The 27,528-nt window shown below is 39.4% G+C and overlaps 1 protein-coding gene and 1 long non-coding RNA gene across 2 annotated transcripts; one reads left to right on the forward strand and one right to left on the reverse strand.

The window, feature by feature from the left end:
• The first annotated feature begins 5,504 nt into the window (after positions 1 to 5,504).
• Positions 5,505 to 11,209, forward strand: ifng1 (interferon gamma 1). The gene is made up of 4 exons (XM_047389195.1): positions 5,505 to 5,761; positions 6,446 to 6,517; positions 9,085 to 9,345; positions 10,188 to 11,209. Exons 1-4 carry the CDS (start codon positions 5,639 to 5,641, stop codon positions 10,326 to 10,328), a joined length of 597 nt encoding a protein of 198 aa, XP_047245151.1. The 5' UTR covers positions 5,505 to 5,638; the 3' UTR covers positions 10,329 to 11,209.
• On the reverse strand, positions 9,119 to 26,504 carry LOC124882701. The gene is made up of 3 exons (XR_007041973.1): positions 26,409 to 26,504; positions 10,171 to 10,324; positions 9,119 to 9,246 (listed from the first exon to the last, which is right to left on the reverse strand). It is a non-coding gene; the product is annotated as an uncharacterized LOC124882701 (long non-coding RNA).
• Positions 26,505 to 27,528: the final 1,024 nt, after the last annotated feature.

Consider the following 27,528-nt stretch of genomic DNA (forward strand, 5'->3'; position numbering starts at 1 on the left):
TTAAATATCACATAAAAGCCATATTGTTAATTGCAATCATACAAATTTATCTGCTGCTGTTGTTGTTGTTGTGTCTGTGTCTGTGTGTGTGTGTGTGTGTGTGTGTGTGTGTGTGTGTGTGTGTGTGTGTGTGTCTGACTTAACCCTTTGATTCTACAGTTTACAAGCACACATTTCACATGCAGTCCACAGTTAGTCTTACTTTGTGCTCTGTGCTGGGTGTGATCACAGCGTTTACTGTACATCCAGACTGTATAAAGCTGCAACATTTAATGAATAATAAGATACATAATTCTATACAGGTCCTTCTCAAAATATTAGCATATTGTGATAAAGTTAATTATTTTCCATAATGTCATGATGAAAATTTAACATTCATATATTTTAGATTCATTGCACACTAACTGAAATATTTCAGGTCTTTTATTGTCTTAATACGGATGATTTTGGCATACAGCTCATGAAAACACAAAATTCCTATCTCACAAAATTAGCATATCATTAAAAGGGTCTCTAAACGAGCTTTGAACCTAATCATCTGAATCAACGAGTTAACTCTAAACACCTGCAAAAGATTCCTGAGGTCTTTAAAACTCCCAGCCTGGTTGATCACTCAAAACCCCAATCATGGGTAAGACTGCCGACCTGACTGCTGTCCAGAAGGCCACTATTGACACCCTCAAGCAAGAGGGTAAGACACAGAAAGAAATTTCTGAACGAATAGGCTGTTCCCAGAGTGCTGTATCAAGGCACCTCAGTGGGAAGTCTGTGGGAAGGAAAAAGTGTGGCAGAAAACGCTGCACAACGAGAAGAGGTGACCGGAACCTGAGGAAGATTGCGGAGAAGGGCCGATTCCAGACCTTGGGGGACCTGCGGAAGCAGTGGACTGAGTCTGGAGTAGAAACATCCAGAGCCACCGTGCACAGGCGTGTGCAGGAAATGGGCTACAGGTGCCGCATTCCCCAGGTCAAGCCACTTTTGAACCAGAAACAGCGGCAGAAGCGCCTGACCTGGGCTACAGAGAAGCAGCACTGGACTGTTGCTCAGTGGTCCAAAGTACTTTTTTCGGATGAAAGCTAATTCTGCATGTCATTCAGAAATCAAGGTGCCAGAGTCTGGAGGAAGACTGGGGAGAAGGAAATGCCAAAATGCCAGAAGTCCAGTGTCAAGTACCCACAGTCAGTGATGGTCTGGGGTGCCGTGTCAGCTGCTGGTGTTGGTCCACTGTGTTTTATCAAGGGCAGGATCAATGCAGCTAGCTATCAGGAGATTTTGGAGCACTTCATGCTTCCATCTGCTGAAAAGCTTTTTGGAGATGAAGATTTCATTTTTCAGCACGACCTGGCACCTGCTCACAGTGGCAAAACCACTGGTAAATGGTTTACTGACCATGGTATAACTGTGCTCAATTGGCCTGCCAACTCTCCTGACCTGAACCCCATAGAGAATCTGTGGGATATTGTGAAGAGAACGTTGAGAGACTCAAGACCCAACACTCTGGATGAGCTAAAGGCCGCTATCGAAGCATCCTGGGCCTCCATAAGACCTCAGCAGTGCCACAGGCTGATTGCCTCCATGCCACGCCGCATTGAAGCAGTCATTTCTGCAAAAGGATTCCCGACCAAGTATTGAGTGCATAACTGTACATGATTATTTGAAAGTTGACGTTTTTTGTATTAAAAACACTTTTCTTTTATTGGTCGGATGAAATATGCTAATTTTGTGAGATAGGAATTTTGGGTTTTCATGAGCTGTATGCCAAAATCATCCGTATTAAGACAAGAAAAGACCTGAAATATTTCAGTTAGTGTGCAATGAATCTAAAATATATGAATGTTAAATTTTCATCATTACATTATGGATAATAATTAACTTTATCACAATATGCTAATATTTTGAGAAGGACCTGTATATTTAATATTATTGAAGAGTGACAAGAAGAAAGTCATTGGTGAGGGAAAGACACAAGAAGTCCCATTTTCAGTTTGCCACATGCTGTATATGAAGGTGCTCTGCTCAGATGAGAAAGCATGCAAAACCCTCTATACACTATCCATAGTGAAACATAGAGGTGGCAGCATCATGCAGTGGGGATGTTTTCCTTCAGCAGGGACAGGAAAGCCAGCCAGAGTTGATGGGAAGATGGATGGAGCTAAATCCAGGACAATACTGGAAGAAAACCTATTAGAGGCTGCAGAAGACTTGAGATGGAGGTGAAGGTTCACCATCCAGCAGAACAACCACCCTGAACATACAGCCAGAGTTGCAACAGGAATGTTTAGATCAAAGAAAGTTTGTGTTAGAATGGCCTAGTCAAAGTCAAGACCTGCATCTGACTGTAAATCTGTAGCAAGACTTAAAAACTGATGTTCACAGATGCTCTCCACTCAAACTGAGCTTGTGCTAGTCTGCAAAGAAGAATGAGCAAAAAATGTCAGTATCTAGATGGGCAAAGATGGTAGAGACAAACTAAAAGACCCGCAGCTAAAACTGCAGCGACAATCATATAACAAATATAAAGCCTATTTTTAGCTGTCATCATTAGCATAAATATGTATGCATTAGATCTAAATTAAGGACTTTTATAAACCAAACATCAGTCATCTCCCCTCATTTACAATAAAGCTCTTTCTCTGAAGCACAGACCCTCCTGTGGTTTAATTTCCTTCTTTGTTCGTTGCTGTTGATGCAGGTTGCAGGTTTTTTCCCACCTTTCACATACGTAGCACTGATGCTTTCACAGTTCCTGCTGCAAGACTTTATCTCCATTACTTTCTAGGTTATTATGTCACTTCATGTGCAGAGAGAAAGGTGTGTTTTAGGGGGAATCTGTTTCAGAGCAGAAACTTTGACCCCACCCTGGTTGTTCTGCCATTTCTTTCCACTCAGCTACTTCTGTGAAATGGTCCACTGCAGCACGTAAGATAATACCGTCAACATATTATGAGTCACATGGATTCATGCAACAGCAGACGAACTTGCAAAATGAGAAAAGGATTTTAACACAGATTATTTGGAGGTAAATAAACTGAGAGCAATGAAAAAAAGCTGGGATATGATGCAAAACATAAAATCATGCAAATCATGGAAGTATGCTAAAACCTGATTTAATTGTTATGAGAAGCAAACGTTCTTTGGGGGGTTATGATTTGTTTTATTTGGTGGATAAAATTGTACTTGTTATCATGGTGTTCATGTTTATATTTAGTAATTGACACTTCAGCAGCTATACATATCTGCTATGCTGCTACAAAGTGTGAACATGTGCATGTCCATCTCAATAAATTAGATTACTAGTGAACATTGAAGCTTTCAATCCATTTCGATGCATATCTCCATATCATCGGGGTGAGAAGTAGCCCTGGACAGGTCGCCCGTCTATCACAGCTCAACACATTCATCCCAAAGGGCCAATTAGAGAGAGAGTTAAATACACTAACATCATGGGTTTGGACAGTGGGAGAAGCCAGAGTACCCAGTGAGAACACAAGCTTGAATGGGGAGAGCATGCAAACGAGCCGAGGCCAGGATTTAAATCCAGAATCTCACCGCAAGGAAACAGAGCTAACTACTGCCCCAGGGTGCAGTAGAACATCTGCTTTGACCTGATGCGTACTCGATTGGTTTGGCAACATCACATCATGTTATATAAATTAAGAACTTTTATAAAGATTATATTAAGCTACATTTCTGTTTTATTTCAAAAACATGGCCTCTCAGTGGAATGTGCATGTTCTACCAACGGTCTAAACCCATGTATGGTTGCATTGTGTAGACGACATCATTAATCGCTGGAGACCCGCCTTTATTGAAATCGTTGTTTCCTTTATTTCTTTTTAAATTTATTTCTTTATTGAATATTTATGGTTCCTTTGGGAACATTTGACTTCTTGCAATATCAATCAAAAAAACATAAATTACAAAAAAGTTGGGATTTTGTCTAAAATGTCAATAAATCTGACTGCAGTAATTCTGCAGTAAATCTTACCAACCCATATTTTATTCCCAACAAAAAACAGCAAACATGTCAAATCAGAAATTGTAAAACATTTTAAAGATATTTGAGATGAGTAGCATATCTAAATAAAATGGCTCCACCACTACAGAGACGTCTGCACAGATTTCAGAACAACATGTTCTCCAATCCTAACAACGATGTTTCAGCGAAGGTCTTACATACTTCAGCAAGACAATGCTAACCTGGCTTGACCTGGTGAGATCTGGCATTCGAAGCAGAACAGAGCTTCTGTAAAACCCATTGAGATTTATGGAGCTCTATTACATAGTGAAAACATACAAAAAAGATCATTTTCAGTGGTTTTTGGGGCATTTGCACCACCTTAGAATGATCCAGCCTGCAAGCATGTAACAACAGTCCCAACTAACAACCCTAGCAGCCACTGTTGTTAAAGAATATGGGACACGAGAGGTAAACATAGCCCTTTCTCAACTTCAGTAGACTTGGGGTTGTAGCAACAACGTGACATTTTCCATGTATTATTGGAAATAGGTTATTTCTTGTTCCCATCTCTGTAATCTGTCAAGAACAAGACTTTCCTGCACAAACTACCCAAACTCCCTTATTTCCAAATGTGACACATTTTCTTCCTGCTTTACTTTGTTTGGCTGCATAACACAAGATCCAGTTAGAACTCATGCATTCTTATTGTGGATCTATTGGGTGCATGCTAGTGCATGCAAGTGAATGAATCAGTACAAAGAGCAACAAGTTGTTTTCAGGACTTTAACGGTATCAATAATTTAACGACACTTTACAAAGTCAGAGCGCCCGGATGTGTAGTGGGAGATCAGGAGCCTCATACATGGACACTATCTGTAGTTATATGGAGCTATCCAGGGGTCTGCATGTTTCAGTAGGGCCATAAATTCTTGAAATAAAAAGCTATTCATAAAGTTTTGAAGTTTAAATAACACAAATAAAGTTTTAGCAGATAATATTTGGCCTTTTATTGTTTTGCATAGCATTCTAAAGTGGTTTGTAAAAGAAGTTTAACTAGACGGTTTAAGCAAACGTATCTATTCAGATCAGCTAACGTGTTTAATTAACCCTCAGAGCTCCCAGTGAAACCTTAAATGCATCAGATTGATCAGCGTTTGTAATAGTTTCCACTGGGTTTCTGTTGGATCTAATGCCTTCCGACGCAGGCTGCAACCTAACCACCTCAGTGTTTTCCAGGTGTCTTTTTTCACTCAAACATCAGTATCCTGCATCTTTATAATCCCCCAGAATGACCAATTACACCTTTAATTCCAATGAAATCCCAGTGCGGGAGAGTAATTTATCAGTGAGTTTTTAAATTTGTTTAAGTTGCATGAGTGGGAGACCCCTCACCCACTTCTATGAAGTTTGGTGATTTAAAGGAAACTGCACAACCACATTTTTCACACTTAGATCACTGCTGCATCTCTGCATCACACTCTCTCTCTCTCGCAGGCTGTTATAAATAAAAGCTTTCATGACAAGTCAAACAGTTTGAGCCAACTTCAGGACGAGAAACACAACTGGCAGGCAAGCCGCAGATTCGCTCCAACAGGGATCGAAAAGAACCAGATATCGCATCGAAATCGGGCTGGGAATCAAACCGACGGCTCAACAGGCACTAAGAGGAGCTACATCATGATTCTTGCTGTGATGAGGACAGTGGTCTGCCTCTGCATGTGGCTGTCTGTGCATCGGGTCAGCGGAACATACGTCCCTCAGGAGATGAACAGAACCCTGCAAAACCTCCGGCAGCACTATGTGAGTACCAAAGGCGCTACTGGAAGTCAACCTGTCAGTTGATGCACTAGTTCAGTCTGAGTCTGTGGAGGTCTTCATGTGCTGACACAGAGTGGCTGTTTCCTGATGCTCTCACCACAAACACACATGCGCAGAGGCCCAGACCTGTGTGGACTAAAAACCATCCTGTTGCTTGTACTCTAACTCTGTGTTATATTTTTATTTTTGAAGTTTGTTCCTTCAAGCAACAACTAGTGCATGTTGCACAAGAGTCAATAAATCCATCTACAATATGTTTCCTCTCAACAGTATCAAATATTAAGGAAAAATATTTGATACTGTTTAAAGGCCTTTAAACAATGACATTTCAAGGCCTTTTCAGGACTCGTACACCTTGATTACTGGGCTGCAGACATGCTTGGCGAGCAGAGTATGAGTACCGCTGCAGCAATTTGTTGCAGAGGTTCCTGAACACACCTGCCAATTTAATTGTTTTCACATTTATGTTTTTCATTTGGTTTTGAAAGCCAAACCGCATGTGTCAAAATACACAAAATACTGAAATCTCTGATACCCTTTTAACAGCGAATGCACCACTAAGGCCGTTCTTTCAGCGCTACTCTGTTTTGTGCCGTAAATAAGCAGAAACTTTAATCATTTTATCATAGCATTAAACAAATATTTGTGTTTATGATCTCTTTACAGAAAATCTCGAATCAGGACTTATTCGACGGACAGCACGTGTTTCCCAGAGAACCACTGAGAGGCAAAATGGAGGTAAATGTAACTATCAAACGTCTATATCAAAAACACAAAGTTCCTCTGGGTACTTTGTGTTGCCTGTCACCCCAGACTAGTGGTATTAAGGGTATCTCAAGAAATATACTGTAGTAACAATTTACCATGTTCACGAATGCATTTAACAGCTAATCCATTTGAAAATAGTTTCAAAGCAAAGTTATTAGTTTAGAATATTATTGTAATATATTATGTTAAGGTTTCTCACTGTATGGTTTAACTTATTTATGAAATTATACTCTAGTTCTCATAGTTCTGTCACACCATTGATGGAAAGCACCTTGTTATGACTGTTTGTTTAGTACTTTATAAATAAAGTTGGCACTGACGTTGATGATTTGGGAACCTGAAATAAGGTAGCCTACTTGATTATAACACCTTACAAATTATACTTGAACCTCTGTTAGGGGTCTAGCTTAAATTTGGGCTGCAACACACACCAACCTACCTCATAGGGTAGATGAATCCACACTCCAGCAGATGTCCCAATATTGTATAGCTTGAAATGAACTGAAATGGGATATAACCTTTAATGTAAAGCAATGATAAAAACGAGTCAGCGTTTTACATGGGCAATTAACAAAGACAATTCGGAAAATTTTGCAAAGGTCTGAAAAGTATTTTTAGGAAATGGGTCTTTAAATAAATCTTAAACCATGATTCTTACCTTAAAACAAAAATACGCTAAGGGCTAATCCAGGATTTGGTAAGAGCCCAAATTTATTGGGGCATCAAATTAGGCCAAAACTGATTTTTCTTAGCTGAAACTAGCATGCCATCCATAAAAACAATATATTAGTTTATCCAGGGCTTCTGTTTGTATTTCAAGCAGTAGTTTTTTATGTACAGGTTTTGGTTTTAGCTTTTTCAACAAAGTACTCTAAATCCAGCAATACTAATGAGTAGTAGCTGTGTCAATAGGCTATTTACCCTCAAATAGTTTCAGAAGACAGCACTAACATAACAATAAAGAAATAATTTTATTAAAGAGAAATATTCACAGGACAGATATTTTATTCAGATCAATGTTTAATTTTTCCTGAGCTTCATGAAAACCAAGCAAACAGCTTCCACCTAGCTTAATGCTAAGGTAGGCTAATTACCTGAGCTAATCTCTTTGGAGAGAAGCTATTTTCTCAACACACCAATGTAAAAGTTAGAGCTTAAAGTGCATTTTAGCAAATACTTTAAAGCTGTTTCCCAGGCTATGCTATTAGGCTAGCTTAGGCAGCAGTTAGCTGGTGTTTTTCTCAAGCTTCTGTCTATCAAAACGTTTTCAGACACTTTGAAAAGTCTGAACTTTATCACACAGGAATTTAGATTAGGGTTATTGTGGTTTTTCTTGCTGCTTTTGCTTTCTGCAACCTTTTTGCAAATATTTTCAGACTCCAAATTAGAACTTTCATTCTCCCCCAGCTGTGACACAAAGCCGCTATTTAGTTAGTTTCAAGTGTCGATTTTAAATTTTTTCAAACGTTAAACTCTTCATGGCACTAGCTGGAGCTTTCAAGAGAACAATGGTGTGGTTTTAATGGTAAGATGGGAATCAGTTTCAGGTTTGTATCTTTGGAGGAAGAAATTTTAAACACAAAAGACTGGTTTTATCAGTCACAATGAAGACAATCTAACTTTAGATCATTTTTTAAGCAATAATTTAAAACAGTTTTCTAAATATGTAGGTTTAAGATAAATATAGTAAACAGTTGGTACCCATAGCTGTAAACCAAAGCTAATTTAGGAAACATTTGTTTTTCAGCACAGACATAACATGTTGAGCTGAATTTATTTAAAGAATCTGGTGGGCAAGTCACAAAGGAAACAGATAAATAAAGCTACAAATGTTTTGTAGCATATTTAGATATTAATCCTGGTACTTACAGCAGATTTGTTACACAGAAAACAGTTTTTAGCGTGGCCTTAATGACCACCTAATTTGCACAGCCCTCGGTAGTTTCCCATTCACTTTTCCTTACAGCAACATTTTCCAACCCAAAGACCTCCTGTGACTCATCTCAGTTTAAACACCCCAAAAGGATACAATTACAATCAGTTTTTATCCAGTCTGACACTTTTTTTTACCAGCTTCTGCCATTGGACATTGTTTTGACCCAGATTAATCACCAGGTGTACCCCCGCCCATCGCCCTAATATCTGTCTTGACCAAATGAAACTCAGATGTCAGACTGAGAGCTCTTGCTCCCAGACAAGCTTCAAACCTGTCACCAAAACTGGAATATGACATTTATGTTTAACAGACAGAGAGTGGCATTCCCCTTTATGGCCCACACTACACTTAGTTTATCTCTTGTGTGGGAAACCACAGAGTTTTTCCACTGTGTGAAAAGGCTTTAGCACCTCAAGGCTGGTACATGTTTGTCAAGCCTGAGCAGACCAGCTTTTTCTTTGCATTTTTGAGGTTTCATTGACCAATTCAACCAGCTGCTTCTTAAAACTGTGATGTAATTATATGAATTAAAAGTGAAAAGACAAAAATACGAGTAAATTGAGCCTTTAACTTATGTTGGCCTGTCTTTTCTCATTCTCAGTCAAATATGTTGTTCATGGGTGGTGTTTTGGAGGCATACGAGAAGCTGTTTGGACACATGCTGAGGCAGCTACCCACTCCAAGTCCCCAGTTAGCCATCAGCAAAGACAAAGCTGGCACCAGCACCGCTGGGCCATCAGCTTCTGGAGACGTCAGGTCCAATCTGATGAAGGTTTTACAGAAGATCAAAGAGTTGAAAAGGCATCGTTATCAGGAGCAGGTGAAGCTTCTGCAGGGACTGCAGAACCTTAAGCACATTGAGGTATGGAAACAGTTGTTTTAGTTTTTAGTTCTGCAACATTTTTCAGGCTTTGGTTGAATGAAGGCAAGAAGGTGTCTTGAGAAAGTTTACAGAAACCTTGTGGAGCATCTTCACAAGGCTCTAAGAGGGGTTTGTTTTTGTGTTGGTTTATGGAGATTTTTTACCATGCTGCATAAAAATGTTTTTCCTACCTTAAGGACTAAAATAACTCATAGTGAGGATTGATGAAGGCCTAATAAAGATTTAAAAAGAGCCTAAAACAGGAACTTCTGTAAGGCTTATATGTGGCGTCTTAAATGGCTTGTGTATGCTTTTTAAACTGGACCCAGGTGTCAGAAGTTCTTGTGAAGAATAAAACATGAATAAGGCCTATGTTTGGCTTTAAATTAGAACCATTTAACATTTATTTTGGGCCTTTGAAACACCTTGAGAAAGGACTCTGAAATGTTTGTGAACATCTCCAAGAGATCTTAAAGGATAAGGTCTTTTAAAGAAGTTGTGAGAACAATTACCTTATTTTCAACCTGAACAATTGAAATAACATTGATAGAACGTATAAAATAAATTTTAGAGCCTGTACTTATTTCTTTCTGCTTCTTGCTTTCTGTCACGAAAGCTTTATTTAGATTTTTGAGTTCAACAAGGTCTTATTAAGGGCTTAAATTACAATCTGTCACTTTAATTAAGCCTTTATGGATACAATTTATTATTGGAAGAACTTCCAACAAAGTTTAATTTATAAATTTTGCCTTAGATCTTGTACTTGGTCTAGATAATCAACGTTTTACAGATATTTTATTTAATATAATTTGGTAACTGACTGACCTGTCTTCATTCTCCAGATGGACAACCTTAAGATCCAGAGCAAAGCCCTGTGGGAGCTGCCATGGATTTACGAGGAAGCAAGCTCGTTGGCGGACAACGTCATGAGGAGGAAGAGGAGGCGGCGGCAGACGAGGACCAAGACTCGCCCGGGAGTCTGAAAGATGAGGAAAAGGGCAACAACAATAACAGCTATGCAACAAAACCTCAGCAAATAACAAAAAGAACAAATTTTTTAAACTGGAATTAATGTGCCTATTTAAGATTTAGTAATTAGGGGATTCTTTTATACATATATATATTTATTGACTGAACAATCACCTACCAGTCTAAGCTTTATAAATCTACAGTTGAAATGTTTTTAAAGGTCACTTAATGTTTTTTACTTGAAACAGGAAAGTTATCCTGCAAAGTTCAGGATAAATAATATTACCTGGAAATACTTGATTTATTCATTTTTATTCACTTAAAATACTGAGAAGATCAGCTACATGTAAAACATAACCCTGGATGGACGATGTTTCTTTTAGTACTAGTAAATACAATTATTGCTCTTACAAGTGAATGTTTTTCATTTTAAACTCAGATTGGACATTGATGGAGAGGTGGGTGGGGCCAGATGGGGAGCAGTCCTCTGATTGGTTAGAAAAGTGACACTTTAGATATGAATGAGTCCAAACCCAGTTTATTTATCAGGAGGTTTTTTTCTTTCTTTCTTGAGAACAAATTAATTTTGTTTTAACAGAAATCTGCTTTCACTGAAGTGCCTTGGAGAGCTGATGATGATGTTCGAAGTACAAAGTACGCCAATATTTAATAGTACGTACTGTAGAGTAATTTTACTACCCTGAACCTTAAAGTCTCGCACTGAGGTAGAACTGACATCATTTCATCATTTTGCTGACATGTTCTAGATTTTTATATTTATTTTGTATTTAAGAGTTTTATTTAAAAGTGAATCACGCTGTTATGATTATTTATTGTGTATTTATTGATTGGAACAAGCAGACTGATTAGTGTGAAATAAACAGAATGTAATTCAGTTGGACATGTGTCTTTGTTTTCTGTGGTTCCTACTATGGATTTTATCTGAGATGCTGTTTTTGTGGTGATTATTGTTGATCTTTAAGAGTCCGTTGACAATGTGGTCCTTGTTAGGACTCCTGATTCTGCTCATTTCAGAGATAAGAAGTCCTGAATAGTTACTGAAGCTAGCAGAAACAGTAGATTTGCAGTTTTAAGCATTGTGTTTCTCTAGTTTCTGGGCTCGTCTGACAGTCTTCTTCAACAAAATTACAGTAAATATTTACCCCCTTAAAGCTTTTGATTTTGCTTGTGTGGAAATCCAAGTTCAATCATCCAGAGCTGATTATTGCCAGAGCTGTAGAATAAAATGATAGAACCTGTCTGACAGCACGAAGTAAGCTAAAATATTTCAAAAAGCAACGCATCTTGTCTAAAGAGATTCAAGAACAAATGAGACACAAATAACTGACATCTATCTGACTGGAAATGCTTAAAAAGCCATTTCTAAGACTTTGGAACCACAGTGAACACCCTTTTATCCAAAAAATTTAGAAAACATGGAACAGTGGTTAACCTTCCCAGGAATGGCTGGCAACCAAGATTACTCTAAGAGCTCATTAACTCATCCAGGAGGGCTGGAAACATGTTGACCTTCATCTTTCATGAGAAAAATGAAGGTCAACAAGGTCAGCTTCATGTTTCCCGGGAGCTGAGGAAACATGGACACTATGGGATAGCTCAACCCACACGACGGCCAAAGTTTGGGTTGCTGGGAGGCAACGCACCTCAACAAGGAACCAAGCTGTTGGTTGGTGCTCTTTATCCGACAGTCTGGGGGTGATAATTTAGTTGTTTTCTGTCTGACTCCAACAATCTCTCACATCATTATGGAAGATTTTCGGCGCCCTCTTCTTTCCAACACTGCTTCAGTTCATTAAGGTTTGCAGACTTTTGTTTCTGCGCAACTCTCTGAAGTCCCACTACAGACTCTTCATCATGTTGAGATCTGGACTTTCACTGGGCCGTTGTAAAATTTTGTTTAGCCATTCTGTTGTAAATATGCCGCTGTGTTTGCGATCATTGTCCTGATGATGGCCTGGTTTGGACAAAGCTTCAGCTGTCAGACAGATAGCCTCACCTTTTGACTCTATAATAATTATGGTACAGAGGAGTTCATGAGGTCATATGGCTGCATAAAAGCACATCTTATCAACCCTCCACCACCGTGCCTGACATTAAACATGTGGTGTTAGTGCTGATATACAGTGTAAAATATTGCACACTTTGAATGAACATCATTCGAGGTTCATTCAGATTTAATGAAGTCTTGTTGCCAAACTTCTATTAAAGAAAATAGTCCCTTCCAAAGTCATGTTTGTTCTTTGTCTCTTCTGAATTTCCCTGTCATGAACTTTAACAAATAACCTGCTAACTGAGGCCTGTGGAGACTGAGATGGAGCTCTTGGCGTTGTGGTCATGCTCTGATTTAGGGGGGACACCCACTGGTGGACCGGACGTTGTTTTACAACAGTTGCTTCTCTTACCCTTGTGTGGTCTTCGGGTCTGTGGGACCCATTTTCATTATTCACTGAAGGAAAAATGATACAATTAATGTAAATTAAATGTAAATTTGTTTCCACTCATATCATGATTTTAATTAAGTGTTTGATTGTGAGGCATTAAACATCACAAAATATAAGGGGTCCACCAGACCCAGAAACATTGGCTGAGTAAAAACAATATGAACACCACACAAGGGTTAAGGTCATCGCCGATCTCTTTTCACCTTGGCACTGTATTATTACACACCTGCAGTAAAGAAGCATGGGGGCACTTAGTTTTTCACACCTAGTTTTTTCATTTTAGTTGTGCAATAAAAATTGACAATGTGGAACCTATTGTGTTTTTGAACCTGATTACCACCTGATAATTTTATTTTACTGTGATTTAGTTTATTTCTTATAATTTGAAGCTTTTAATCTGCAAACTTATTTACACATACTCTCATATAGACATGCATAAAGATACATAAATTAACTAGTAACCTGTTGTTTCTACAGAGACGTTTCACCTAACAACCAAACTCAGACTGCAACAGTGAGCCTCAGCAAGCCGTCAAAACATCTGCTGCAGCTTAGACAAGCTGGACAGACCCCAGCCCTCCACCCCACGGCAGTGATGTCACTTCCTGTTACATCACTTCTCATAAACTCGTAGCTATCTCTTACAGTAACTGCCAGCTTACCCTCAATGCACTGCGGGCGCGATATGTGTTTGTGTGTGAAGCTGTGACTTCTAAGAACCCGCGCTGTGCTTTCCCACCGCGGCGCAGTCTGTTTGTGTGGTCAATGAAAACCCTCTCTGCAGGATTGACAGAGAAAATAAAAGTCTGAATTTTCATTCGATCGAGTCGATTGTTTGTTTTTTTCTTTTTTATTGCCAAGGAGGAAAAACAAGAAAGATGGAGCTCCTCAAGGCTCAGTCCTAGAGCCTCTTTAATTCCACATCCTCCTGTCTGTGCTTTTTAAAATACCTGCAAGTGCTGCCTTAAACAGCTGGTTTGCATTGCTCATTGCTATACTGGGTTGATATTTCAGAAACATCCCACATTACAGCTACAAACTGCAGCTTTAAACAAAACAGATGAATATCTTGCACAGCTGCACTACTTTCTGTCAGTTGTTCCTCCTATATTTCCAGATCTCCATCCATTCATGTTCATTTGAGCAGTTACTTTATACAGCTGAGTCTTCTACACATTTTCAGTCTAAAACAATTTGTATATCTCTTCCTATTGTGTTTATTCTCGGCTTTCAGATCAGCTCAAGACCAGTGCTTAACGAGCTTCACAGGATGGTTTTCCTAGGCCAAGCAGCTGCATCCAAACCTTACGTCACCAAGAACAAAGCAAAACATTGCATGCACATCCTACAGGACTGAGCTGTGGAGACATGTTTTATGGGGCATTGAATTATGTCTTTCTGTCTGGAAATCCAATAGAGGAGTCTAGGGTTGGCAGTTAACAGGAGAATGGCACTTGCCTCACTGCATTTTGTCAAATGTAAAGTTTGGTGGAGAGAGGATTATTTATTAAGGCTGTTTTTAATGAGGTAGGGCCAGCTCCTTAGTTCCAGAGAAAGAAACCTAATGCTTCAGCAGACCAAAACATTTTGGATAACTTTAAGTTCCCAACCTTGTGGGAATAGTTTGGGGGATGCCACCTTACTGTACATGGCCTTGACCTCAACCTGCCTATGAAGCTCTGGGATAAATTAAAGTGGAGTCTGTGAGCCAGGCCTTCTTGTCCAACATCAGTTCCTGACCTTGCTTCCAGAAGATTTAAAGCTATTCCAGCTGCAAAGTGTGGGCCAAAATCATATTAAACCTTATGAAATAAGATGAGGATGTCACTCAAATGTATGCGTGAAGGCAGACAGGTTAATATTTCTCACAGACTGCAGTTGTAGCTCAGTTAGATTGGGTGGAGAGCATCCATGAATCAGAAGGTTGTATGTATTTGCCACAGATCTTCAATAAAATTTAGGTCTAGACTTTGACTAGGCCAATCTTACACATGAATGTACCTTGATATAAACCATGCCATTGTAGCTCTGGCTGTATGTTCTGGGTCAATATCCTGCTGGAAGGTGAACCTCCAACCCAAGTCTCAACTCTTCTCCAGAACCTAACAAACAGGCATTAAACGTCTGCAACATTTATATGTGTCTCTGCTTCAACATACCCGATAACTAGGCCCTTAGCTGGGCTCTGCAGAACTGCTGCATGCTGAGCAGGTAATTCAGCCATTTGATTCAGGGTGTTGGACCAGAGACACAACTAAAACTTGCAGGACATTAACCCTCAAGAACTGGAGTTTGACACCCCACTAATAGTTGTTCTGTTGCTAGATTTTCCCACCTGAGCTGTGAATCTCTGAAATTCCTCCAGAGTTACTATCGGCCTCTTGGCTTTTCTCTGACATATGCTCTCCTTTAATTTAGGGCAGGGTCCTGCAACCTGCGGCTCTGGAGCTGCAGACCAAGGGAACAAGACTAACACTGAGCTAAATATCGTAAGAACATAAATAAACAACAAACGAAATTATAAAAACACAAATAAAAACCAAAACCCCAACACACACAAACATTGACTCAGGGGGGCTCAAACAAATGCAGGCCACACTTTTGAGATTTTTATTTGTAAAGAAATTTAAAAACCTATAAAAACACAGTGAAGTTGGGGCTGTAACCTGATAAAGCGGGTATAAATAGTGTCGCCGGGGACTGTATATAAGAGGGCCAAGTTGAAAGGTGTTATATGATTAAACCTGATTCACAGAGTTGTAAAGCTGACAACATCAGTGATGATCTTGCTTACGTCATGATAAACCGAAACTATCCAAACCCGTTTTCTCATGCATGAAGAGCGGAAAGTTTGGGATAATTTGCTGACAGTTTCATTTGGATCAGTTTTGCATGTTTTGTTCAGACACGCCAGAGACTCAATGACTCAGGTGTGCTCTCACTTTTGTTTACAACACGTCTATAGTGACAGACGAGGCTCTTCAAGTAGTGTTTTTGTGTTGCTATTAACATCACACATAGGTGAATCTGTCCATAGTAGTGAGAACTGGGAAGCAATGTTGTCATTTCAGAATGTAAAATAAAAGAGTTGTGATCAACAGACACATTTTTAGTAAATCTATTTCCAGACACCGCAGAAAGGATGGAAATTGTCAGAAAGAAGCTCGGATCGAAGGTTATAATGTCTGCATTATCTAATGTCAATCCTTCAGATCTCTTATAGAGAACAACGACGCACCTCTGTTTGCATCTGATATAAAAACATTTTCAGCCGAAAACTGGCTCATGTACATGACAGCAGTCGGTCCATTTCCATAAGAACATCTGGAAAACATCCAGATAAATGAACAAACCAAAGATTACTGTGAAACATTTTCAACATGACTGACATATTTGGACATTTAGATATTCACCTTTAATTTAAAAAAATACTGAACAGTTCAAGTAATATAAATATCCAATTAAAACTTGAGAAAATACTGTTTAAAATCTTAATAAAAATGTCCTTTATTCTCACTTAAAAAGGCTACAATTAAAGGGAGCTTTAAAAAGCTGTTTGAAGCCTTCAGTCTGATATGGGATTTAAAGGGCTCATATTATTTGAATTCAACCATTCCACTGTCCAGAACGTAGTCTGCCAACATACCAGCATCTGTTTGTACAAACAGGTTAACCCTGAAAGCAGACTGCAAGATGCTAAGGTAAGTATATGTCTTTACAAACATGGGAGGAGAAACAACTATGTTGTCCACGCAAAAAACATGAAGGCCAAACTAAAGTTTGAGTCTAAAACTGAATATGCTGACACCAGCAGAGAGGACATAATTGGCATAAATGAAAAAGAAACTTGGACCGACTGTGAAGCATAGGGTGGAAGTGTCATGGTTTGGGGATGCTTTGCTGCAGCAGGACCTGGCCACCATGAATTCCACTGCACATCAGCGGGTACATGACAATGACTTAAATCATACCTTAACATCCACCAATGACCGGCTGGGGTTGTGATCTCAATGTGATGCTGCAGGGTGACTAGAAACTGGCTGAACATGAAGGAAACATCTCAAACATCTCACAGCTAAGAGTGAGAAGTTGGACAAACTTTCCTCAGTCTATGTCAGAGTCTGGTAGAAGCTTCTACTGCAAACAGGTTTAGGCTAGCTAGGGGGTAGGGTGTCCTATTTTTTCCTCAGAATACACACTTTTTTTACATTATTACTTTAATGGGTAAAACAATGCAGTATCTTTGTGTTTTTCAGTAAGTTAATCAGATACTGACCCTAAAATAAATGTAAATAAGATTAGACATCAAACATTTCTGAAATGTGTACTTAATGGGGTGCAGTAATTTTTCCAAGTCACAAAATGGAGATAATTTGGTCCACATGAAGATCAGAGATTTAGATGTAAATTACTTGTTTCTCTCTGAATGAAATGGTGGCATTAAAAAAGCAGCGATGGTGTTCCTCAGCAGCTACCAAAGCATCCTAAGGTCAGCTACAATAAAAGAAGGTCAGAAACAAAGAGCATGAGTAGCAATTGTTGGGGTTTGAATCTGGATTCAGCTCCGTCCCTCTTTTATCAAGCCTCACTGTCCATTCTGAAGAAAAGCATCCCCACAACATGATACTGCCACCACCATGCTTCACAATGGGAGTGTTGTGTTCAGGGTGAGGTGCAGATTCAGCTTTGCACCCCACTTAGTGACTTCTGATGTAGACAAGAAAGGTACATTTTGATCTCAACTGACCTGAACACCTTTTTCCACATGTTTGCCGTTTCCTCTACATGGATGTAAAGTTTAATCTAGACATGTTATCACCTCTTTCAAAAAGGTCTGTGTGTCTGCCACCCCCCCTCCATGAAGAGTGCACGACTAAATAGTTGCAGCTCCTCCAGAGTTACCATGGGCCTCTAGGTTTCTTCTGTGATTAATGCTCTGCTTTTCTTTAATGACATCAGAGTAAAGTTATAATTGCAGTTAGGCTCCTCAAAGTATTGACTTAGGCCACACCTTTCGGATTTATATTTGTAGAAAATATTTAACAAAGTAAATCCTTTTCCTTCAACTTCCAGCATTATTAACTACTTTCTGTTAAATATCACTAAAATGATATTAACACAGTGCAATAAAATAAACAGAAATTTGAGGTTGTGACATAAAAGAAATAGGGAAGAGTTTAAGGGGTATAAATACTTTGCCCTGCAGCCCACCATGAAGTAACACCAGGGAGACACACCTTCAGCTGGTGCTCTCTGGTTGGCTCCTAGCTGTAAAAGATTTATTTAAATTTTCTTTCTCATTAAAAAAAAAGCGTTTGTTGGGCAGTCATGTTGGCTGCTAGCTAATACCTAAATGACAGCAGAGTTTCGGAACGTCCTCGTCTAGAAACTGAGAATGAGAGAGCATATGCAGCAAACACTGAAGTGGAAATTAGCTCAATCTGGAGATAAAAATAGCCCTCTGAATACAGTAACAGAGGTGACTGGTACCTGATAAAGTAAAAGCTGTGTTAATCGGCTGCTGGGTGATTGGGGTGAGGGGTCTGTTAGAGGGAGGACAGCTCAGGTTGCTTAAGAGCACCTCAGCAGGGCTCTGATGGAAACCCTGACAACACCGAGAGACACTAGGAGTCAACTTTTATCCCCACCTCTGTCTTTGTGGTTGCTCTCAGAGTGTGTGTTTAAGTGTGTGGGTTTCAGTGTGAGTCAGCTTGTTGCAGACGCTGCACGAAAGAAAAAGAAAAAAGCATCTGCATGTCGGCAAGAGGAGGACAAAACTCTGCAGGGGTGCAAACGGGCTCCAGGGAACCTCTGAGAGTGACTGGACCCGGATTTTTGGTTCTGCCTTCACCTTCTTTAACATCAAACTGGCTGTTATTAGTTGACGGGAAACCACAAATAAGATGGTGTTTGATTGGCACCAATGCAACAATGATTGTGTCACGCTTGTATGGAGGCTCAAAGCAACACTTTATAACAATCTCCTTTCATTGAGCAAGAGCAAAAGAAGGGAAACAGAAGTCAGAAATGATTCTGTTTCAACATGACCTATGGCTCAAGCTCTGGTGTGCAGAGAAATCAAAGAAATGGACAAACTGAAATCTGAAATTAGTGTTGAAGCAGGAATGTTTAAAACATAAACAAACCAAATTTCACTCTCATTTGTCGAACAGATAAGGGAATAAACAAGAAGAGTTTAAGAGATGGACTCGCTGCTCCAGTTTTTAAACATCTAATATAAAAAACATAAATGCGGAGGTGTTCATGTGTGGTCCACACAAACACCTCAAAAAAGGTCAAGTCTAAACAATCTCTTATCCCACGCAGGTGGCATCCAGGAATCTCCAAAATATGTGAACCATAAGACTGAATGCATGTCAGTACATGTCAAAGTCCTTCTGAAATTGAAGAATCCTTTTTGTTAATGCAGAAACTTTTGAATCACCTGCAATTGGTCTTAACTTTAAATACTGATAATAGCATCAGACAGGGCTGGGTGACAGTATATTCAATGTGTCGCACTGTGTCTTATGTCTAAAATGAGCTGTAGGCAGGATCTACGGCTCTAACGCCACCGTCCAGACCTCCTTTGTGGGTTTCTGCAGCCTCCCTGTCAGCCTCCAGAGCTCTTTCACCACCGACTGCCAGGTAACACCACCCAGCTGTTTCGATCGAGGTGATTGCCCTTCAGTGTTTGCTGCATTTGTTGCCTCCATCTCAGTTTCACTCTAGATAAAGACGCTCCAAAGCTCTGCTGGCATTTAGGTATTAGCTAGTAGCCCACGTGACTGCCCAACAAACTTTTTTACCCGCCTGAACTCTGTGCATCCTTAAAACAACCTCATCTCTGAACTTTACTTTAATGTTTTCATTAAGTTTATTTAACTCTTGGTTACACTGATAAGCAGATCTTGTAGGTCTTGCTTTTATTCTTAGCTGACGTGTAATTATGTTTGACTGATTCTACATAAATCCTAATCCTGAAAAATGCACAGAAACAAATAAGTTAATTTTCCTAATTGATTTTCATTCAACAAGGCTGACTGGTTTATGAAAGTTACTGTGAAAGAGTCCAATCACTGTATTGTGTCAGCAACATGCAGCCATCATCGTTCTGCCCCAAAATGGCCTCACATGCAGGAAACTGAAGGAACAGTTTTCTGAAACACCAAAAACTTTAAGGTGAGAGGTTCATTTACAATAAAAGACAATTCAGGGTGTTAAAGAAGCTTCAGTCACCTCCAGGACTGCTGTTGCCACCAGTGCAGAGCTTGCCTGGCACTGGCAGCAGGTGTATGTGAGGGCATCTGCACGCAGACTGAAGAGGAGACTTTAGGACAAGATTGGCAGCGAAAAAGACCCTTCTATCCAAAAATACTATCAAGGACAAACTAATGTAGAGCTGCTAAATCCCAAAACTCCAGATACAGCAATAAATATAACCCAGCTGCCTTCGGCTCATTAAAGGACAAATCAACCAAAGCAAACTGCCTCAGAATTTACTGTTTTTCTTTTTACTGCAACTTTTAAAGCATAATGCTTCAGCACCCGTAACAATCTTAACTTCCTTGTGCATCCTTGTATAGCTCCTTAGTTGGTGTTCCTGTTTTGTAAAAGAGACGGAGTGTTTACAGGTTTTAAAGCAATCTCACATGCAATGAAAGTAAAGGATTTTTGATTTTGCAGATTTCCATAATTGTGCAGGAAGTACAAGGAGGAATAACAGAAGACTGGAGCAAAGCTGTGTTTTTGAAAGATAAGGAATGCTGTTATTCCGCTTTGAAACATCTTAATGTGACCATTTTTCATAGGAACTGAAACTGAAACAGTTTCCCTGATACATAAAATAATCTGAACTAATTCAGAGGAACTTCGTCCCTACCGTAAAAGCAGTAAGACGCCCACACAGAAAAACAAACAGATTAGTATCAAACCATTGATTCCTGATAAGAAGATCAAGAGGAGATTTACTCAGAAACAGAAATACATTAGAACACCAGATGAAACAATAACAAAATCATTAATATTAGATACTTTGGCTGCGTCGCGGTTTTCTGCCTCCCTGGTATGAGTTAAAGGCTAATTTCCACTGCTTGTTACAGTTTAACTAAACTTATTTATTTTGGCAGCTGGTGCTTCTAACATCAGAAAGTTTTGCTCTCTGAACTTGAGCTGAATCATCTGATGGAAACCACCAGGCTATGGATGGACTCAAAAAGAGGAACATATCAAGTGACTATAACAGAGACTAAAAATAATCCTTATGGTCTTTCACAGCTATGAATAACTTCATGCCTTCAAAGCATCAATGAATTCATGCTGCCTACAGCTGTAAAGAAATTGTTGCACGGATGAAGTACACTAACTACATGTCGGCTCCTGGCGTGAGCTTCTAGATATATCATGTTTTTGTCGTTGTCGCCATTACACTTAAAATGACGCAAAGTCATAAACTGAGGCAGCCCAGTTATGAGGCCATTTTTAGACCTATTCTACAGTGAAAAAGATTATTCGTTTTATAAATAAATATAATAAAAGTCTAGATGAATAAATACCCAAAAAAACTGGGTCGCCAACAGGACAATGATCCCAAACACAGCAGCACATCTACAACAGAATGGCTGAAAAAGAAAAGAATCAAGGTGTTGCATGGCCTAGTCAAAGTCCAGACGTCAACCTGATTGAAATGCTGAGGTGGGACCTTTAGGGGTCTGTGCAGAATAAATGTCTGCAAACCTCAATGAAGTAAAGCAACAGTGGAAAGAAGAGTGGTCCAAAATAACTGTAAAATGATGAGTTATTGTTGCTGAAGGTGGTTCTACAAGAAGATGGAGTTTTCCTCAAATAGTTAACGACAAAATGCAATATATTACTTTGTATTAAACCTGAAGATAAGGTCTTCATATGAAACTATGATGTTTTCTTCTGTGTGCACAAAAAAGATGATTCAGCTTCTCTCCAACTTGTTTTTGACATCAACTTTTCCCAAAGAGTCTGGTGGTTTCAGTGAAAATGCTGACTGATGAGTGAAGGTAACACCTTGGCGTCTTTATGCATGCATGAATGCACTCCCTCAGAGAACTCATTAACCTATGTGAAACACACTGTGGCATTTCCATGAAGTTATGTGTCGTTTCCTCTTGCAAAGGAAGCTCTGAGCAGGTTCACTGCAACCACACACACACACACACACACACACAGACTGACAGTTATGTTCTCTGTCATATAATTTGTATGCAGACTGCATGCAAAAGCTGATAAAACAAAGTAAACTCATTCAAATGTAAAATTTCTGGAACTTTCTCCAACTTTCTGTTGTCTGAAGTGTACATTTTCATGCTCTGGGTCATTCAGGAACTGCTGCAGTTCATTTAGCTTCGCAACATTTCTCTCTGCAGTAACCAGAACCACATCTTTATGGTTCTGAATGGACTATCTACTCCAACATGAAGCTCCAAAAGCTTTCTTAGGGAGATGGAGAGTCTTAAAGACACTGCTGGCTGGCACTGTTCAGTTTCCTTTCTTGTGGTTATTCTCATCTTAACATCTCAGTTACGTTAAACCACCTAATGAATCAACTTTAAGGGGTTAAGATTACTGGCATCCGTCATAAAAAGCAACAATTTGCTTTATCTGTGATCAAGTCATGGAGTAAACAGGTCTAGAAGGGAAACCCAGATATCCCTCTCCCCATCGACCTTCTCCAACTGTTCCTGGGGGAGCCAAAAGAGTTCCCAGCCCAGAAAAGATAAAGGGTTCCCACAGAGCTTTCTGGGTTAACTCTGGGGTCTCAGTGGGATGTGCCTGGAAACCCTCCGATGGGAGATAGGCATCCTTATCACATGAACCAGCTCAGCTGACACCTGCCAATGTGGAGGAGCTCTACTCTGAGCTGCCCCAGGATGAAGGAGCTTCTCACCCTTTTCCTGAGGCAGATCCCTCTCCTCAGCCTTCCTGGGAAGGCTTACTTTAGTTCGGCGTATTGGACGGAAGACTGGAGCAGCTGACAAACTGTGTTTTTAACAGGAAAGACTGACTGCTTAAAACAGAGCAAATAAATTAGATCCTTTGACTAAAAGCTCTTATTCATGGTGAGAAACTATAGATCGTCATTCCAGATGGCATGGACATCCTTGTTATGGCTGTTCTGATCCGCAGATCCCATCCAAATTAAACCTAAACAAATACAAAAACTCAGGCCTAGTAAGCCAATTTCTTCAACCCTAACTAGAGATGCACTGATATGAAAATTTGGTTCAGTATCTGATATTAATATCGCTGTTATGGCCTATAAACAATATTTACCAATATTATATGCATTTCCCTACCCTTTCAACACCATGAGAAAACGACCACATCACTGACATTGCTTCTCTGCCTCAGTTAAACTACCCACAATGCTGCTCTGCATTACTATCAGTGTCACATGAGGTAACAAATACCACACGACCAACACCTGCTATATCCTGTGATTATTTCCATGCCTGATTGCCTTAATAAGTCAAATGTAAATAAAGTTGGCTGTTTTAAGGTAGTGGGAAAAATCATTAAAGTGGTAGCTATTTTGTCGAAAATCCACTCATTCCCACCAACTGCTGACTGTAAACCATTCAAACACAGCTTGTGTCTATAAACAGCATATTTCCCATCCCGCCATGTATATACTGGTTTTAATGTACTGGGGCATTCCTGGTATAATTTGGCCTTGCTGTTATGTACGGCATTCATCCAACATTTGTTGTGAATCTCAAGCTTCTGCTGACATCTAGTGGACACAAAGAGCAACAACAGCAAATTAATCAATGGGTGGTGTCGGGCATCAACTTTGAGTGGGTAAAGAATGTTACCCCTAAATAAAATCTAATTCAACCAACTGCCTTTAGAAGTCACCTAATCAGTAACTAGAGTTCCCGTGTGCCTAATTTATTCTCTTAATTAACTACAAATGCAACTATTAATTGAAGGCCTTAATGAACATCGCCTTGTAAACACCATCCCCAGAGTTTAATGTGGTGGAGGCAGCATCATGCAGTGGGACTCGTTTACTTCACCAGGGACAGGGAAGCTTGTTAAAAGCCCCTCTGGCTCCTGAATACCAGAGCATGCTGTGTAAAAACACAGGACCTATGATTAACTCAGATCACCTTTTATGATGTGAAAGGACAAAGCCATCTGTGATGGATGGTTCCTGGTGGTGTTCCTGGAACTAATGAGAAGGTGGATCCTGCTAATTGCGGAGGAAGAAGAACTAGTTAAGAGGCTGCAACTGGGGTGTAGATTTTCCTTTCAGCAGGGCAAAAGCTCTAATCATACCGCCAGAGCTACAAATGAATGGTTTAGATAAGAGCATGTTCATGTGTTAAAATGGCCCAGTCAAATTCCAGACCTAGATTAAAGTGAGAATCAGTGGCAAGATTTGATTTTAAAGGATGCTCTGCATCAAATCTAACGTATACTGAGCTATTTTGTGGGCAAAAATGTCAGTCTGATAAAGACATCTACAGAGTTGCAGCTATAATTGCATTAACAGGTACTTCTACAGGTCCTTCTCAAAATATTAGCATATTGTGATAAAGTTCGTTATTTTCCATAATGTCATGATGAAAATTTAACATTCATATATTTTAGATTCATTGCACACTAACTGAAATATTTCAGGTCTTTTATTGTCTTAATACGGATGATTTTGGCATACAGCTCATGAAAACCCAAAATTCCTATCTCACAAAATTAGCATATTTCATCCGACCAATAAAAGAAAAGTGTTTTTAATACAAAAAACGTCAACCTTCAAATAATCATGTACAGTTATGCACTCAATACTTGGTCGGGAATCCTTTTGCAGAAATGACTGCTTCAATGCGGCGTGGCATGGAGGCAATCAGCCTGTGGCACTGCTGAGGTCTTATGGAGGCCCAGGATGCTTCGATAGCGGCCTTTAGCTCATCCAGAGTGTTGGGTCTTGAGTCTCTCAACGTTCTCTTCACAATATCCCACAGATTCTCTATGGGGTTCAGGTCAGGAGAGTTGGCAGGCCAATTGAGCACAGTGATACCATGGTCAGTAAACCATTTACCAGTGGTTTTGGCACTGTGAGCAGGTGCCAGGTCGTGCTGAAAAATGAAATCTTCATCTCCATAAAGCTTTTCAGCAGATGGAAGCATGAAGTGCTCCAAAATCTCCTGATAGCTAGCTGCATTGACCCTGCCCTTGATAAAACACAGTGGACCAACACCAGCAGCTGACACAGCACCCCAGACCATCACTGACTGTGGGTACTTGACACTGGACTTCTGGCATTTTGGCATTTCCTTCTCCCCAGTCTTCCTCCAGACTCTGGCACCTTGATTTCCGAATGACATGCAGAATTTGCTTTCATCCAAAAAAAGTACTTTGGACCACTGAGCAACAGTCCAGTGCTGCTTCTCTGTATCCCAGGTCAGGCGCTTCTGCCGCTGTTTCTGGTTCAAAAGTGGCTTGACCTGGGGAATGCGGCACCTGTAGCCCATTTCCTGCACACGCCTGTGCACGGTGGCTCTGGATGTTTCTACTCCAGACTCAGTCCACTGCTTCCGCAGGTCCCCCAAGGTCTGGAATCGGCCCTTCTCCACAATCTTCCTCAGGGTCCGGTCACCTCTTCTTGTTGTGCAGCGTTTTCTGCCACACTTTTTCCTTCCCACAGACTTCCCACTGAGGTGCCTTGATACAGCACTCTGGGAACAGCCTATTCGTTCAGAAATGTCTTTCTGTGTCTTACCCTCTTGCTTGAGGGTGTCAATAGTGGCCTTCTGGACAGCAGTCAGGTCGGCAGTCTTACCCATGATTGGGGTTTTGAGTGATGAACCAGGCTGGGAGTTTTAAAGGCCTCAGGAATCTTTTGCAGGTGTTTAGAGTTAACTCGTTGATTCAGATGATTAGGTTCATAGCTCGTTTAGAGACCCTTTTAATGATATGCTAATTTTGTGAGATAGGAATTTTGGGTTTTCATGAGCTGTATGCCAAAATCATCCGTATTAAGACAATAAAAAACCTGAAATATTTCAGTTAGTGTGCAATGAATCTAAAATATATGAATGTTAAATTTTCATCATGACATTATGGAAAATAATGAACTTTATCACAATATGCTAATATTTTGAGAAGGACCTGTATGGTATGTACTATAGAATACTATAGAATAAAGTATTTACTGGAACTCAAACACATATCTAGTTCTACTTGTCTGTCTTTACTTAAACTTTACAACTGTGCACTGGTCTGTTAGTTTATCATATAAAAAAGACTAAAATACGTTAAAGGTTGTGATTTTACCATGACAAAATGTGGAAAGTTTAAAGGGTGTGAAGACTTTTGCAAGGAACTTTAATTTTGATAAAAACATTTAAATTGGTTTAATAGTGAAACATTTAAGGCTTCTACTGTTAAATTGTATTTGATCTCTAAACTGAAAGCTAACATTAGCTTAGAGACGTTTTGACCGTTTAGCTTTGCTAACAGTTAGCTAAACTGTGACTTGTGGCTAAAATTAGAAATGTTAGCATTCACCTTTAAACACTACAACAGTTTAATTTCTAGACATAAAATAGACAAACCGAAACGGAAAATATCTAAAAGCTTCAATTTTAAACTTACATTTATTTCTGTTTCACCCTCCCGAAGCTCACATTAACGTCGAGCGCTGGCTGGGAATTGGTTTTAACAGACTATATGCTGATGACCTCTTATTATCAGGCATAACATTAGAACTACTGAGAGGTGAAGGGAATCACACATTTATTATCATTGTTAGTTGCTTAGGAGGAAATGCTAGGGTCACTTGGAAAAAAATGAAGAGGAAGTACTTTTTGTTGCTCACCTGTTTTAAGATTATACTCATATTTAAGAGAAAAAACTCGAATTTACGAGAATAAAGTCCAAATCATGAGAAAGAAGTTGAAATAAAAAAGATAAGTTAAACTTATAGGCGAAAACAAAATGAAGTTACAATGACAAAAAAGTTTAAATCATGGGGAAAAATAGAGAAAATTAGAAAAAGGGTCAAAAGTTTGAGAAAAAAAGTTGAAATGATAAAAAAGTGGAAAAAGTATATCAAAAATAACACTGAAATGACACTGGGGCAAAGACCTGAGACAGCAGAGTAAATGACCTTTGAAACTTTACACTTACACAATAATATTTAATAAAATTCAATAACAAAAAAAAAAATCGTTCTTATAAGGCATTTAAACATCATGTGGATGAATTCTGTTTCCGTTTCTTCAACAAATTATTTCCACTTTATTCTCAATATTTTGACTTTGATCATAAAACTGAATTTAATTAATAAATAAATTAGATAAATATCCTGAAGAAGAATTTTATTTTAATAAATCAGTTCTGCTTTTCCTTTTTTTGTGTAAGAATAGTTTACAAGTTGGTCTCGAATGGAAAAATCTCACAAATGATGATGATTTAAACCAGGCGTCAAAGACAACAGTCCTTGAGGGCCGGTGTCCTGCACCTTTAAGTGTGTCTCTGCTTAAAAACACCTGATTAGAATTATTAGGTCGTTAGATGGAGTTTGCAGAACCTTACTGCAAGCTGAGGTGGCGTTTTAGCCATTTAAATCAGGTGTGTTGGACCAGGAACAAATCTACCAGTTGCAGGATGTTGATTGTGGTAGACCTGAGTTTTTCAGTGAGCCTGTCAATACAATGACTTATGATATACTGGTAAAGTATGGACTCATCTGCCCTCACGCACATAAACTTAA

Source organism: Girardinichthys multiradiatus, chromosome 17, assembly GCF_021462225.1.
Source record: "Girardinichthys multiradiatus isolate DD_20200921_A chromosome 17, DD_fGirMul_XY1, whole genome shotgun sequence".
Lineage (NCBI taxonomy): Eukaryota > Metazoa > Chordata > Actinopteri > Cyprinodontiformes > Goodeidae > Girardinichthys > Girardinichthys multiradiatus.

Excerpts from the sequence above, each read along its gene's own strand:
- ifng1 (XM_047389195.1), top strand. The coding sequence starts at position 5,639 with ATGATTCTTGCTGTGATGAGGACAGTGGTCTGCCTCTGCATGTGGCTG. Across the intron at positions 5,762-6,445 it reads AAAACCTCCGGCAGCACTAT|AAAATCTCGAATCAGGACTT; the intron begins GTGAGTACCAAA and ends ATCTCTTTACAG. Across the intron at positions 6,518-9,084 it reads CACTGAGAGGCAAAATGGAG|TCAAATATGTTGTTCATGGG; the intron begins GTAAATGTAACT and ends TCTCATTCTCAG.